Genomic DNA, 15,113 nt, shown 5'->3' on the forward strand with positions numbered 1-15,113 from the left:
GCAGGAGGAAAAAAAATATTATGTCATCTGTTTCAAAATAAAATGATTGGAGTACAATTCTCAGCCATTTTTATCTCGTAGCTGAACATGAGGTGTTCCATTTCACCCATTAACATAACATCCTCCCCGTCTGCTCTGAACCTGTGAGAAGGTGACGGCACAGGCTGGGGGAAAGTTGGCAGGTGAGGGGGAATGAAGGTGATGAAATCCGCATGTAATGCAAGCTAGATCAAGCTGGGTAGCCATGTTCATCTGTCTGTAGCAGTAGAAAAGAGCAAGAGTCCTGTGGCACCTATAAGGCTAACGAAATTTGTGGTAGGGTATGAGCTTTCGTGAGTCACAGATATCTGAAGAAGTGAGCTGTGAGTCATGAAAGCGCATACCCTACCAATGGTGCTACTGGACTCTTGCTAGGATTTGAATAATTGACTTGGTTCAGACAAAGCATAAAACTTCCAAAGGTCTCACTGCTAGTGTAGTGGCTAGCCACCTCAGGCCTCTATAGATAGCTGCAAATGAAAGCAGCACAGGCACCATGAACAACTAACTAAACAAAGAAAAAATGTATCTAAATAAGGAAATAAACAAATACTAAATGATGTCGTCAGTCTCATATGTTCATGGAACCATATAACATGACTGCCACAAAGCAACTCAGAGGCTTGACAGTTAATCAAACATTCAACAATAAAGGTCACAAACTTACAACGATCCTACAATAATCAAGTACAGTAATAAAGTGCAATATGCTCATATATAGGACTTTTTTTCAGCCGGAACGCGGTGGAACAGAGTTCCAGCACCTCTTGAAAATAGTCACATGGCCAGTGGCCCCGCCCCCTGATCTCCAGACAGAGGGGAGTTTAGATCGCCATCCACATGCAAAGGGTGATCTAAACTCCCCTCTGTTTGGAGATCAGGGGTGGGGCCACTGGCCATGTGATCATTTTCGCTGAGGGCGATTTAAACTTTAAAAAACTCCCCCCCCCCATTCCAGCTGACCCAAAGTGACGTCATTGTGCAGTCCCGGAAGCATGCGCACACTTTGCGCATGCGCACGTGGTGTCAGGGGCACCACCTCCCACCAGGAGTTGCCCCCTGTGCTGGCAACCCACTGCGTTCCACCACCTCTTTTCCCAGAAAAAAAGCCCTGCTCATATACAATAAATATCAATAAATATAGGTAGGAAAGTGACCAGTGCTTCTAAATATAAAGTGACAGTGCCTCGAGTTACAAGAAATGTACAGAAGTAAAGATATTAAATATTCAAACTTCAAAGGGAAATGTCCATCAGGTTCAAAGAAGGAAATATTCCATAGTTGAAGTGTAACTGCAATGGGGGTACTAGTGTTTCCGTTCCGTTTCTGTTGTCCTTCTGAGCAGTTACCATGAAAGGAAACCACAGTTCAAAATAAGGAACAGTCCTACTTCATCTCACGCATGCATCAGGGCAGCAGCTATAGATAGCTGAGCTGATATATTATTTAAACTACAGTTTGCGAAACTTAGAATTCAGCTCACCGTCAGTCACTGAAATGCTTGACAAATACAGGTTCGCTCTCCTCTTCCTTCTGTATCATGGGAGGCTGTCAACAGACAACAAGCCAAGATTCAGCCAGGAGGTCTGTGATCATACATTATATGAAAACATACTTTACAAACTAGCTTCCGAATATGATTCGGCAGATCCTAGCGGAGTAGCCTGGATTCAGTCTCATTAACCGTCGTTTTGTTAAACCAGAGTTTTGCATAATGTGTGAACTGAGCCAATCCTTCATAGCCAGATTTACTTTGACAAATGGTGGTTTCATTGCCTTCTCTCTATAGCGTGGGGGCATTGTCAGAGAACAAGCAAGATTAAGCCGTGGCATCTGCATTCAAACATGCCAAATTGTAGCTAGCTATGGTTAAGGCTAGCTATGGTTATTATAACATCAGGTGCTGTTTTAATGGTTCCTAAATAAGTTAGTGGAGTGGCCTGCATTCAGCTGTCAGACTAATCCTAGTTAGTTTAAATAAAACAAGGTTGTAGTTAAACCTCTTTAGCCTGGGAGGGTATCATCAGAGAAAAAGCCAAGATTAAACTGGGGTGTCTGAAACTATAGCTAAGGATTTAACCAGGGTGTTTGTGTAGCTGTAGTTGAGGCTTATGTGGCTAATAAACTGTCTTCAGATCCCAGCTTGACAGATCCTAATTTTAGTTAATCAAACAGCCAGCATTTAAGACACTCCTACAAACCAGGGTTAGTTTAATTATACCATGATTTTGTGCAGTGACTTGAATGGTGCCCTTGTCTCTTTCTGTTCTTCTGAGAGAGATTTTGATACTGGGAATCTTATAGAAGTCTGCAGTTCTATTAATTAGTGTAATTCTCTCTTCCTTTCATTATTGTTCTTATAAATTAACGCTTTGGGCCCTTGAACATTGTATGACCGGCTGATTGGCTCCATTTCTTTCTTACTTTCTTTTTTAGCCTGGCAAATACTAGCCCAGAGTGAAACCAAAGAGTTCTTGCTAATCAAATTCATGGATGGCTTAACACTGTCTGATACCTACAGAGCAGAAAAGATGTTGACTTACTCTGATAAGAAAAAACCCTCTAAATTGCTGTGATTTAAAATGATAGTGGTAAAAAAAGGGTCATTGAGGGGGGCGCTTTCTGCAATTACAGATAAAGCTCACCTTTCTTGTGCGTTTGACTTTCTAAGTCTCTTAACAGAAGGCCAAGAGTCCTGCTTAAACGCATCTTTCTCTAACAGTCATCATCTTTTGGACTCAGGTTTTTTTTCCCCTCACTCTTTTGGGGTACCAGTCTGTCTCCTGTGGCTTCGTGCTCTTTCCTCCTCCTGTTATAGGCACCTGGAGGCATTTCATCTCAGAAAACAAAGACAGGATTTCTGGCTTCGTTTTTAAGGCTGAGAAATAATATTTCAAGAAACTTCAAGAAACTTCTTCTAGGTTTATAGCTGGGCATGAAAGGATGACAGAGGCCTTTACTGAAGAATACTGCCACAGTATGATAAACTATGGTGTCTTGATCACCTCCAGGAGCTAAGCAGTTTTCATACATATGCACTGGGAAACATAGGGAAAGAAAGGACCAGGGCTTTTTTTCAGGCGGAATGCAGCGGAATGGCGTTCTGGCACTTCTTTAAAATACCCACATGACTGGTGGGTATTTGGGCTTGAAACAGCCAGGATCAGGCTGCTGCCTGGCAGAGGAGTGCTCTCCCATGCAGCAGCAGCCCGTTCCAGGCCGATTTGGGCATGATCTGGGACATTTTGGTCTTGTTCCAGCCATTTGGAGCACATTTTGGCTCAATTTGTCCCCCAAACGGCCTGGATTGGGCCACAGCTGGGCGGAGGAGGGTTCCCCCGCCCAGCAGCAGGCCGTTTCAGGCCTATTTTGGCCCAATTCGGGCCTGAAACAGCCAGGATTGGGCACTGCTGGGCAGGGGAGTGCTCTCCTGCATGGCAGTGGTGTGTTCCAGGCTGATTTGGGCCTGAATTGGGCCCCCTGTGGAGCGCGGGAGCACTCCCGGGGTGGCCATGACCTGCATGATGATGTCACTTCCCAGAAGTGACATCATCATGCGGTCCCAAGAGCGTGTGTGTGTATGTTACCTAATGAGTTTCACCACCTCTTTTCCCAGAAAAAAAAGCCCTGGGAAGGATTATATGAAGTACATATATTAGGCCACCCCCTCTAACTAAGCACGGTATAGAATGAAGGAAAGTCTCTTTCTGCAAAATCCATTTGAAGATAGAGGGAGCAGTTTCACAGTAATGCATCTGTTGCCATTATCTAGTCCTCCCGGGTCACCGAGGTACAGCTAGAAGCTCTCCATTGTCTGCTTTGTACTGTGCTCTCTCTGAAAAACTCTAGCGTCAGGATTCAAAAAAAGTCAGGAGGATTTCAAAGAGCAGCTGCACATACATTAGCCCATTGACACACTGAGGCTTTGGGGATTTCCTTCTGCTTCATCAGAGGTAAAGTCCCAGAGCAATTTTTCCCAGAGCACGAAGAGCTGGCCATGATAAAGAGGATCTCAGAAGCTTTGGGGCCTATTTGGAAAGCTCTGCTCTAGTTGTAGTAATTCTGCCCATGAGTTTTTTTTTTAATCCTGCTCAGTTCCATTTAGGAATTTCAGCTGTGTGTTGTAACACCAACAGAGGTGGGGATTTGGTGCTCTGAGCATCAAGCAAGAGCCTCTTTGAGCTTGTTGCCACTGGTGGCAGCAGTTCTTTTTTATTATCATTAATATTTCAAAACACTTGTTGTTGCCTGCTTTTGATATTAAGAGCTTGGCAGGATGGAATTTGACAAAACTTGCAGCATTTCATGTTCATGAGGCTGGAGCCCAAATGCCCAGAATGAATCCTCTATTCCTCACCACCGGGGCTTTTTTTCTGGGAAAAGAGGTGGTGGAACTCAGTGGTGGAACTCAGGACTGCACAATGACGTCACTTTGGGTCAGCTGGAACAAGGGGGCAGTTTTTTTAAAGTTTAAATCGCCCTTGGCGAAAATGGTCACATGGCCGGTGGCCCCGCCCCCTGATCTCCAGACAGGGGGGAGTTTAGATTGCGGAGGGCAGTCTAAACTCCCCTCTGTCTGGAGATCAGCGGGCGGGGCCACCGGCCATGTGACCATTTTTAAGAGGTGCCAGAACTCCGTTCCACTGCGTTCCTGCTGAAAAAAAGCCCTGCTCACCACATTGACTGGGATCTGGTACATGCCACCGGGGGAAATCACCAGGGAGCTAAAAGCATTGACTCTGAGGAGATGGGTATTTATTTATTTATTTATTTATTTATTTATTTATTATTTTCGACTTTTATTCCGCGCTCCCTGCAAAAGCAGACCCAGGGTGGATTACTTCAAGTAAAAACATTCATAATAACTTACATCTTAAAAACAGTTTAAAATCAACAAACAGCACAACAGTACACTATAAAAATTAAAATATACAAGACAGCAGCAATCAATATGCCAAATGGAGGCAACCAACCTGCCAGCTGGGAGCTAGATGGTGGACTTTTCTAGTAGGGAGGGGTCTGACCTTCTCCTCCTCTCTCTGGGACAATGGAGGCCTAGTCTAGCCTCAACCACCCGCCTGGCAGAACTTCTTTTGCCTCAGTGTGCATGCCTTAAAGGTAGGGTTGCCAGCCTCCAGGTGGTGGCTGGAGATCTCCCGAAATTGCAACTGATTTCCAGGTGACAGAGATCAATCCTCCTGGAGAAAATGGCTGCCTTGGAAGGTGGACTCGGTGGCATCATAGCCAGCCGAAGTCCCTCCCCTTCCCAAACCCAGCCCTTTCCAGGGTCCACCCCTCAAATCTCCAAGAATTTCCCATCCAGGAGCTGGCAACCCTACTTAAAGGTCGATGAAGATCATTACTCCAAGCCAAGGCCTCCTCAGTCTTCCATGCCGCTATGGGAAGCTGGCCTAAACGGGAACTTGCGTTACCAGAGAAGAAACTCTCCCTACATGAACGAATCCTTTCCCAGAGGCCCCTTTTCTTGGTTTCACTTTCTGTACTCTTAATTCCAGTGGATGTTTTCACCCTGTGAATGAGAAGCTTTTCCCCTCCCTTTTTTGTCTCTCCCAACAACCCATGGTCCTTAGAACTCTGTTGCTATGGCTACTTAGCCCCCTTTCCTGCCATCTTTTCCCCTTGGCTGCCCCAGAGACAGAGGGTGGCACAGCATGTGCCAGATTTCCCTCTTTTTCTTGCCAGGCAAAGAAAGCACGCACACACATGCCCCTACCTTAGGACTTCAATTACTTCTTCACACATCTGTACATAACCAAAGATTGTTTCACTTCAGAGCTTAATACTTCTGAGGAAGAATGGAAAGCTCTCAGCATTGCGAGGGACTGATGAAGGTTTCTTAAACAGAAGGCACTTCTTGCCAGCTCCCCATTTTCTTATAAGAAAAGGGCTATTCAAAACAAGGAATCCAAGTACTTGAAAATGTCTATGCGCAGAAAAGAAAACGAGAGTTTAAAGCAGTTTGAAGAAGCTGGTGGAGGTGGAGGGGGGAGATTCAACAAAAGTCACTGCCAGCGTCTCACTGCTCTCCATTTTGAAAATTTGGAGCTCTTACAGTCCTAAGCTTTTACACCCTAGTAAATCTGTTGAAGTCAATAGACTCAGAAGGGTATAACTCTCTTTGGGATTGCACTGTTACTATACTTGAGTTGTCCAATTCAAAACTGGATCAGTAAATTTCTGGCTGTGCATTTCTAATAGAGAGGATATCGATTAGCAGAATAATGATCAAGGTAGATGCGGTGTTGACATGCTTAGGCCTAACACTTGGACAGGGATGGATGCCATCTTTGTTTAGATTTTTCCAGCAGTGGCACTGGCCATGCCAGTGTCCCTCAGATTAGAGTTTGAAAACGACAGATCAAAAAGACACAGAATACGTTTGGGAAAGGGCGTGAGGGAAAAAGTCTCGAGTAATTTCTTAAACAGCCATCATCTCATCCTATCAGCCCTGGGAAGGGAGGGATTTTATTCAGAACTTCTGCAAATTCCAGGACTCCTTCATTAAAGCAGCGTTATCAACCTCGTAATGAGACAGGACAGAGAGGCAGGATGACTTAATAGGCAGAACGGAGGATAACTCTCTGGAGCCTTGGCTCCCTGTATCACCTCATACCACTACATTATACATTCATGCTTTTTTTTAAGGCTGAAAGTAACCATTATGATAATGTCCAAATCTCCTGACAACACCGACCGTAGCCTTTTCTTCAATGATTTCTCAATAATGTATGTCGAGGCTGCAGTAACTTTTTCCGAAAGGATTCAGAATGATGGAGAAGCTGCTGTGTGGCTAGATGAACTGTCCCAACAATATTACTTCCATTCCCAGTTTCGATATCTTCTTCTTTTGAAGTTATGTGAAGAATTGAGGAGTGGAGAGAAGGCAGCTGATAATGCATAATGGTGTCGATGAGCCATCAATTTTGCCTGTCCCTCACTGCCCTAATTGTGCTATCTAAAAAATAAGGAGAATATGGGGGTGCATACCTTCTCTTTCTATCTCATGTCCTTCTGACTTACCGAGGCAGAAGGTTCCCCTTCCCCTTCCATGGTCACTTTTGGTCCTTGCCCACCTATTTCTGTTTATTTCATACCCCTGGTGAGATGCATGTTGAGACTATGCAAGCATACAAACTTCTGTAGCTGTTGCAAAGATGATTGTCATGTCTGCCCCTGCATCCATGCCATTATGTTATTCAATGCTGTGCCTTAATGCCATTTTCCAAATGTCATAACTGTTTTATTTCACAAACAGCCTGTAAGCAGATGTCAGCGGCTTATCTCCCTGGGAAGTTCCCAGTGTTTTGACCTTGTAATTGCCTGTGTTCTATTATAATTGACTCTAATATATTCTGTAGTATTTAGCCGAATGTATAAACATGCAAGAAGTTCTCAGGTCCCTTTCGCATGCCAAAAACATATTTACTCTTTGGAGGGGGAAAGGAGTAACTGCTTAAGTGTGAGGGATTTGTGTCAGCTGGCATTCTTGTCAATGAATTGTCTTCATGCTCAGCTGCTTTCATTGCTTCTGAGTAATCCTATGGACATATCTATGGAAATGATTTGATTCCTGAATAAAACCTCTTAACCAAGAATCTGGGCTTCTTGCTGTAAGGGTACAGGGGTCTGTCTCCCATGGCCTGTCTTCCATAGCCTGACATTGATCCTTTGCCACCCGTCTGCTTGTGGACCTTGCCTCCAAAGTTCACATGGCCTTGTACAACATTCTCAACAGAGAATCATTTCATTTTCCTGCCACCACCCACCAATCAACCTCCTAGTTGATCATCATTCGTATTCTGTACCGCAAGGTAGGAACAGGCGTACCACTCCGCAACGTCTGTACCAAATAACTGCAAATTCAAGAACGTGAACCAAGCTATGCTCTCATGTATGAAAGATTTCTTCAACTGTTGTACACTTTTTCACGGGGAGGAAAGGTTACGGTAGAATTGTTTCATGTTCGCTGGATACAGTTGGATTGTTTTCCTGCACATCAGTTCAGGATCAATCTCCCTCTCCCTGTCACCTCTATATATTCCTTATCACTTGGTAGAATCATTATAGATGATCCAGTGGCCCATAGAGACCTCGGGAGATGATTTAACCACCTGGCTTACCCTAAATACATACCCTAAATGCGAGACACAAGTTCTTCTCACCACTTAGAAGTTTTTGTAATTGGGGAAGAAAGGATGGATTCTGTTGTTTCGGGTGTGAAAACGACTCCCTTGCTCTGCCAGGCCCAGTTAACTTCGCAGCAGGCACTACAATATGCAGCCAGGCCACTTGTGAACACAATAAAGAGAAGCCAATACTAAAAACATCTCATTCCTGCCATAACTTAGCTCAGTCCGTGAAGGAATGGGGAAATGGATACGAGTATGGCCTCTACAGTATGTTGCTTTAACCTGGGTCATTTCCTCGCTTAATGTCATCCATTAACTACAATGCAAATAGACCTAAAGCACTGCCAGATTAATCCAGAAAGCTGTGTGGTGGGGAGGGGGGGGGCGAATTCCATTCACACACTTGGTTGACTCAATTCATAAAGTTTGTTCTTTCACTGTGCGATGTCAGGCTACAGACGGAGCAGGCCTGGATTGCGTCCTCACCAGTGGGTTATTTCCCCCCTTGAACAAACTTCTGTGTTCGTAGCGAGCTTATGAAATATACATGTGCCAACTCAGCGTACTTCTGAATCCAAGAGCCAGAATAGCGCTCTTGCACTGGGGAAGCCTGGGTTCAAAGCCCTGCTGGGCCACCAAGCTCGCTGGTCTCTCTCAGCATGGCCTTCCTCACTGGATTGTTGTGGGGACTTAGTGGAGAGGGGGGAAAGCTATGTAGACCACTCCGAGCTCCTTACGGAAAGGGCAGGATTCAAGCATCAGCAGGAAAGCCCAGGCTTCCATGCCCTGCTTGTGAGTTTCCCAGGCGCTTCTGTCTGTCCACTGTTGGGAAGAGGATATTGGATGAGCTGGGCCTGCAAATCCAGCAGGGCTGCTGTCGGGGGTCATTTCGTAGAAAAAGAGCTGGAGGAACTCATTAGCATAACTCATTAGCATATGCCACGCCCCTTGCCATCACCAGAAGTGTGTCATTAGCATAACTGATTTGCATATGCCACGCCCCCTGACATCACCTATCCTGGCTGTTTTCGACCCAATCCTGGCCATTCTGGGCCGAAATTGGGCCCAAAATGGCAAAAAGGGGCTGAAAATGGCCAAAAAGGGGCCCAAAATGGTCAGGATTGGGCCACTGCTGAGCGGGAGAGTGATCCACCACCCATCTGAGGCCCGATCTGGGCTGTTTCAGCCCCAGTCCAGTCTGAAACGGGCCCAAATGTCTGAGAGTCAGGTGGGCGGGGCCACCTGAGATGTGACCTCTTTGGGGAACTGCCGGAACTGGGTTTCTGTGTGTTCCCCCTCGAAATGAGCCCTGCTGCTGTTATGCTGTTACTGAGACTACCAGTAACTCTTCTTTCTTTTCTTGCTGGTTGACTCTTCCGTGGGGACCATCAGTGTGCCAGATCCTTCCAAAGGGGGTGGTAGCTGTCCTGGGACCGTCTTCAAGTCCTGCTTCCAGCTCCATCATCAGCAATATCTGTGGGGAGAAAGAGGTGAGTGGAAGCCCGGTAACGTTGCACTATTGGAGTGAAGCATTGTGCTCTCTTAAAAGGTCTACAGTCAAGGGGCGTGAAATCTTACGAAGACATGAAGCTGCCTTAGACCAAGTCAGATTATTGGCCGGTTGAATTTTGTATTGTTTACTCAGCCTGGCTGTGGTTTTTCAACTGGCAGCTAAAAGCCTCTTTCAGCATTCGCAGCCTGAAATCCTTAAGTGGAGATGCCAGAGACTGAACCGGAGTCCTGCCACTGAGCCACGGCTCTGGCATTTTTCCTCCTAAGAAACCTTCTGCTGTCTTGGAGAGAGTGGGCACAGAACCAGTGGACTGGTGGTGGCGGTGGTGAAGCTGACGTTTAAAGCTGGGGTCAGGAGTCAAAGCCTAAGATAGATCTTGAACTTGAAGAAAGCCAAGCAGAGATTTAGGGCTAAACTGGGGTCCCCCAACCAGATTTGTAGTCCCATGTCAATAGGGGAATGTTCTCAAGCGTTCCTGGGAGCAATTCAGCTTGGGAATGGGACACTGGGAAGAAGGGCTTCAGCCTTCCCTCCGGCATCATTCCCCCATCCCTCCACCCCCGCTGCTCCGCTGCTGAGCCAAATCAGCGCCCAAAGTGCTTGGGAATGTTAGTTCCCTGTTGTTAACATGTGTGGGGGGTGGGGGTGGGGGGAAGGTTGGCCTGCAGCCTGTGCCTATTCTGGCCAGTGGAGCAAATCGCAAGGAGACAATCACACCTATAGGAAATCTTAAGTCCAACAGAGCTAGAGCAGGTCAGGTGATGGTCCCTGGTCCCTATAAAGGCTTCTGAGTCTGATCTCAGCAACTTTCTGTGCTCCTTGCGAACTGTGGGTTCCTTTGCATGCTCCCCCTCATCTTGCTTTGTCCGCCCTAAACTCAACAGGGACTGAATCTGGTATGTAGGGTTCTCAACTCCAGGTTGGGAAATTTTCGGATATTTGAGGGAAGAGCCTGGGAAGGGCATAGTTTGGAGACAGGAGGTGGCTTAGCAGGGATAGAATGCCACAGAGTCCACCCTCTGCAGCTGCCATTTTCTCCAGGGGAACTGATCTCTGTAGACTGGAGATCAGTTGTAGTTTGAGGAGAACTTTCACCGGGAGTCTGGAAATCTCACCAAATCTGGTTGTCACGATCTCAAGAAGATTGTGCCCATTTAGATTTTCAGAGTATATGTTTAGGAGGACTGAAATATTTGCCCAAACCCGCCTTAATCCCACATTTTCCTATATGGTGGCAGCTAGCGTTTTCTTCTCTCTGCTTCTGCAGCTCCAGCGCCATTTCAACTCTCTGCTTGCTTTCTTCTTCCTCAACCAGTCACAGACAATTAGAGATCAGACAAGACACAGGATGATATTGTGAAACCACAAATTTTACATGGCAATGTCATTGAGGGGAAAATGAGACTGGATGTGCTTCCTGGACTGGTCATGTGGATGAATCCAACCAATCAAATTGCTGATTGCTCTACTCTAAATTGGCTTCGCAAGCAAACACCTTCATCCTTCTCTTAGCGTGATGCTGAGAATGATGCCGAATGAGAGGAGGCTTTTTGACTTGAATGAAAATGTTTGCAAAAAAAACCCTCTCGTTCAGTTCAGCTCGAGCCCTCAGTATGTACACCATGACAATACAATAAGAATCCATGCCTGAATTCCCATTAATGCCATTAGCTGGTACATGACCTTTCTGGAAGTTTGTGCTATCCTTTGTTTGGAGTTTTATGCTTAATAGAACATCCATCTGATCTGTTTCCAAGTGATTTAATATTTTATAAACTCTGCTCTGCCTCGTGCTGTTCCATCTCTGTTCCCAGGAAACGGAACAGAGCTCTCGTATTTCATCTGCCTAAATCCAGCTAGCGTCTCTCTGCCGTTTAGTGGGCTCTCCGGCATCTCCCTTGCCACCAAGCTCTTAGGCTGGCTGAAAGTCAACAAGTCAATAGGAGGCATCCACAAATGAATTACAGTCATTCACTACCTTCAGACCGCATGAAGCAGGTTAGAGGAGATCTCTCTTAGGTCTGTCCTTTCCCTAAAGTTTTTAGGTTGTGTTTGGAATAATACTCTAGCTTTATTCTAAACCAAGATCGCAAAGAAAAAGTGCAGAATTGGACACAGAATTCAGCTTCCTGCTTCAGTTTTAAAGAAAAATAAACCAATTTCTAGCCCATATGGCTGATACGTCTCATCGTGCATGTGAGCATTCCCTGCTGGAAGGAGGGACTCCTTGTCCTTCTCTGTGACTAAATCGTGCGGAATAATTAGGGCAAATGAAATTGCATAATTTATATCGTGTTGCAGAATCCAGCTTTTCTTTGTGTAGGATCTGGACTGCTTGATTATGGAATTTATTTTATTTTTTAGTCCAGAGAAAAGACAGACTGACTTATGCGGAGACAGCTCTTGGCCAAGTCCTATGAGGAAAGGATGAAGGAGCTGGGTAGGTTCAGCCTGGAGTGGAGAGATGATAGGACAGCCCTCTTTAAGTATTTGAAGGGCTATCACATAGAGAATGCCCTGACCTGAATAGCCCAGGTGAGCCTGATCTCGTCAGATCTCAGAAGCTAAGCCTTGGTTAGTACTTGGATGGGAAACCTCCAGCGAAGACCAGGGTTGCAGAGGCAGGGAATGGCAAACCACCTCTGTTAGTCTCTTGCCTTGAAAACCCTACCGGAGGTTGCCATAAGTCAACAATCACTTGAGGGCACTCTCCACCACCACCACATAGAGGATGGAGTGGAGTTGTTTTCTGTTGCCCCAGAAACAACCGGTTAAAATTAAAGCAAACGAGTTTTCAGCTAAGCATTAGGAAGAACTTCCGTATGGTTAGAGTAGTTCCTCAGTGGATCCAGCTTCCTTGGGAGATGGGGGGAGGGTATCCTTCTTTGGAGCTTTTTAAGCGGGGGATAGATGCCCATCTGTCGACAATGCTGATTCTGTGACTTAGTATGGACTTAGGCAGATTGTGAGAGGGAGATCAGGAAGAGATGAGCTAATACTGGGCCCTCCCAGCCCTTTCTTATATACCCAGGGTAATGTGCCAGTTGCCACTTTGCGATCAGGAAGGAATTTTCCTCCAGGCCAGATTGGCTGGGGATCTTGGAGGTTTTTTGCCTTCCTCTGAGCATAGAGCAGGAATCACTGGAGGAGTGAGTGGGGGGGGGGCTGTGAATTTCCTGCACTGTATAGGGCTTGGACTAGATGACCTTTGGGGTTCCTTCCAGATCTGTTTCTATTATTTCTCATCCACTCTATCTCTTGCTGATGTAAGGTAGCAGCTGAGGCTGCAATCCCATGCACCTTTACTTAGGAATAAGTCTGATTGAATTGAGTGGACTGACTTCTGAGTAAACCAGCAGAGGATTGTGCGGCGAGAGAACGAGTGCAAACCAAGGATTTCCTAGTTCAAATTTCATCTCTACCGGGATCATACTAGGTGACCTTGGCAGTGTCTTGATTAATACAGGCTTAATACTGGCCTACCTTACAAGGTTATTGCAAGGATTATGTGTACATATCATATAAACACTTATTACTGGTTTATTTATGATGACATGGATTTAAAAGAGATTCTGAATAAAGAGCACTTCTCTTTTATCCTTGCTATGGAAAAGACAAGAAGCAATGGATTGTTTAGGACAAACATGCAGGTTTCGGTTAGCCTGCCTTCTCTCTGTTCATGAGGCTGTCTCTTAAGTTTTAAGAGGAAGGACTGCAGCGGCAAAGCATGTGCTATTTGTACAGGAGGCCACAGGTTCAGTCCCTGACACCTCTGCTTTAAAGGGAGGTCAGGTAGCAAGCCTTGGCTTTCGTTGCCTAAGGCTCAGCAGTGTCATTGCTAGTCAGATCTAGACGAACCCATGGTCTGTTATTAGGGAGAGGCTCTTGTCGAGTGGCAGAGCACCTGTTTGTATCCAGGTTTAATCTCTGACATCTCCAGTGAAAAGGACCTCATTCAGCAGCTGTTGGGAGTTACGTATCTCTGCTGGGACCCTGGAGAACAGCTGCCAGCCAGAGAAGATAATGCCAAACTAGATGGGACCAGTGATCAGACGGTATAAGGCAGGGGTGGCCAAACTGGCTTAACGTAAGAGCCACATAGAATAAATGTCAGATGTTTGTGAGCCGCAAGACATGACGCATTGAAGTGACTTTAGATGAGGAGGTGGGTTTGGGGGAGTGTCTTGAAAGTGACATCACAGAAAGGGGTGAGGTTTTGGTGCAGTATGCTGGAAGTGACATCATTGGAAGGGGTGGAGCTTAGGAGGAGCCATCACCTGACCTTTGACTTCGAAGTGACATCACAAAAGTGACATCACATCCTTGCTCGGCTTCACCCCCAAAGTCCCCAGGTATTTTCTGAGTCAGACCTGGCAACCCCAACATTTTTATGGAAAATACGAAAGACATGGAAAGAAAGAAGAAAGGGAAAAAGGAAAGGGGAGGAAAGACATGGAAAGAAAGGAGGGAAGGGAGGGAAATAAACTAGACTAAAATAAAATGTATGGCCATGGTGATACTCAGAGACCTCCAGGAGGCACGCAATATGTCTAGAAGAGCCACATTTGGCTCCCGATCCGCAGTTTGGCCACCCCTGGTATAAGGCATGCAGGTGTGAGATCCCTTTAACTGAAGAATCTCAAGTGCTTGGATGAACCTTTCTGTGTCTAGATCAAGGTGGGTAGCCATGTTCGTCTGTCAGTAGCAGTTGAAAAGAGCAAGAGTCCAGTCGTACCTGTAAGACTGACAAAATTTGTGGTAGGGTATGCGCTTTCGTGAGTCACAGCTCACTTCTTCAGGTTGTGAAGACCGGACTCTTGCTCTTTTCTACTTTCTGTGCCTGAAATCTTAAAGAGCTACTGCCAGAGTAGATGACAGTGGGTCAGAGCAACTAGGATCTGACTCAATTTATTCACGTCTTCTGCAATGTAATCAACTCTGGGCTCACTTTTACCGCTTTGCCGTGTCAGCCTCACTTTCTCCAGGCACCCGGCACTGTCGATTTGTTTGTATCACCCCTAGAAGTCCCTTAGAAGTGGCTAGCAAAATGCCTGTTGTTACAACAGCCTAGCAAAGGCAAAAGGAGGAATTTTCGAGGCCTTGTTTCAGATATTTTCTGTAGACCTTTTTGGAAATGAAGCATAGAAGAAAAATGGATGAGTGGAAGAATTCTGAATGCGGAAGGTCCCAGGTCCCGTTCTAGGCCAAGTTAAATCGTAGCAAGGCTGGGGAAGAGGACTTGGAGAGCTGCTGTTGGTCAAAATTGTCAATACTTAGCTAGACTGATCAACGGTCTGTCTAAGGCAGCTTCATAGGCCCAGACATTAATGTCACTCACGTTGATCATGACACCCTCAAGCAGAAAAAAAGACATGTGAAGACACATGTTATAATAACTCTGCAGTTTTGGC

The 15,113-nt window shown here is 45.8% G+C and overlaps 1 protein-coding gene across 1 annotated transcript in view; it reads left to right on the plus strand.

Moving 5' to 3' along the window:
- GRIK4 (glutamate ionotropic receptor kainate type subunit 4) overlaps positions 1 to 15,113 on the plus strand; it is a 363,935-nt gene that overhangs the window by 161,179 nt on the left and 187,643 nt on the right. The window contains exon 3 of the mRNA XM_054997839.1: positions 9,582 to 9,679. Within this exon, the coding sequence (XP_054853814.1) occupies positions 9,582 to 9,679 (98 nt within the window). The remainder of the gene's footprint in view (positions 1 to 9,581; positions 9,680 to 15,113) is intronic.

This window comes from Eublepharis macularius, chromosome 14 (genome assembly GCF_028583425.1).
Source record: "Eublepharis macularius isolate TG4126 chromosome 14, MPM_Emac_v1.0, whole genome shotgun sequence".
Classification (NCBI taxonomy): domain Eukaryota; kingdom Metazoa; phylum Chordata; class Lepidosauria; order Squamata; family Eublepharidae; genus Eublepharis; species Eublepharis macularius.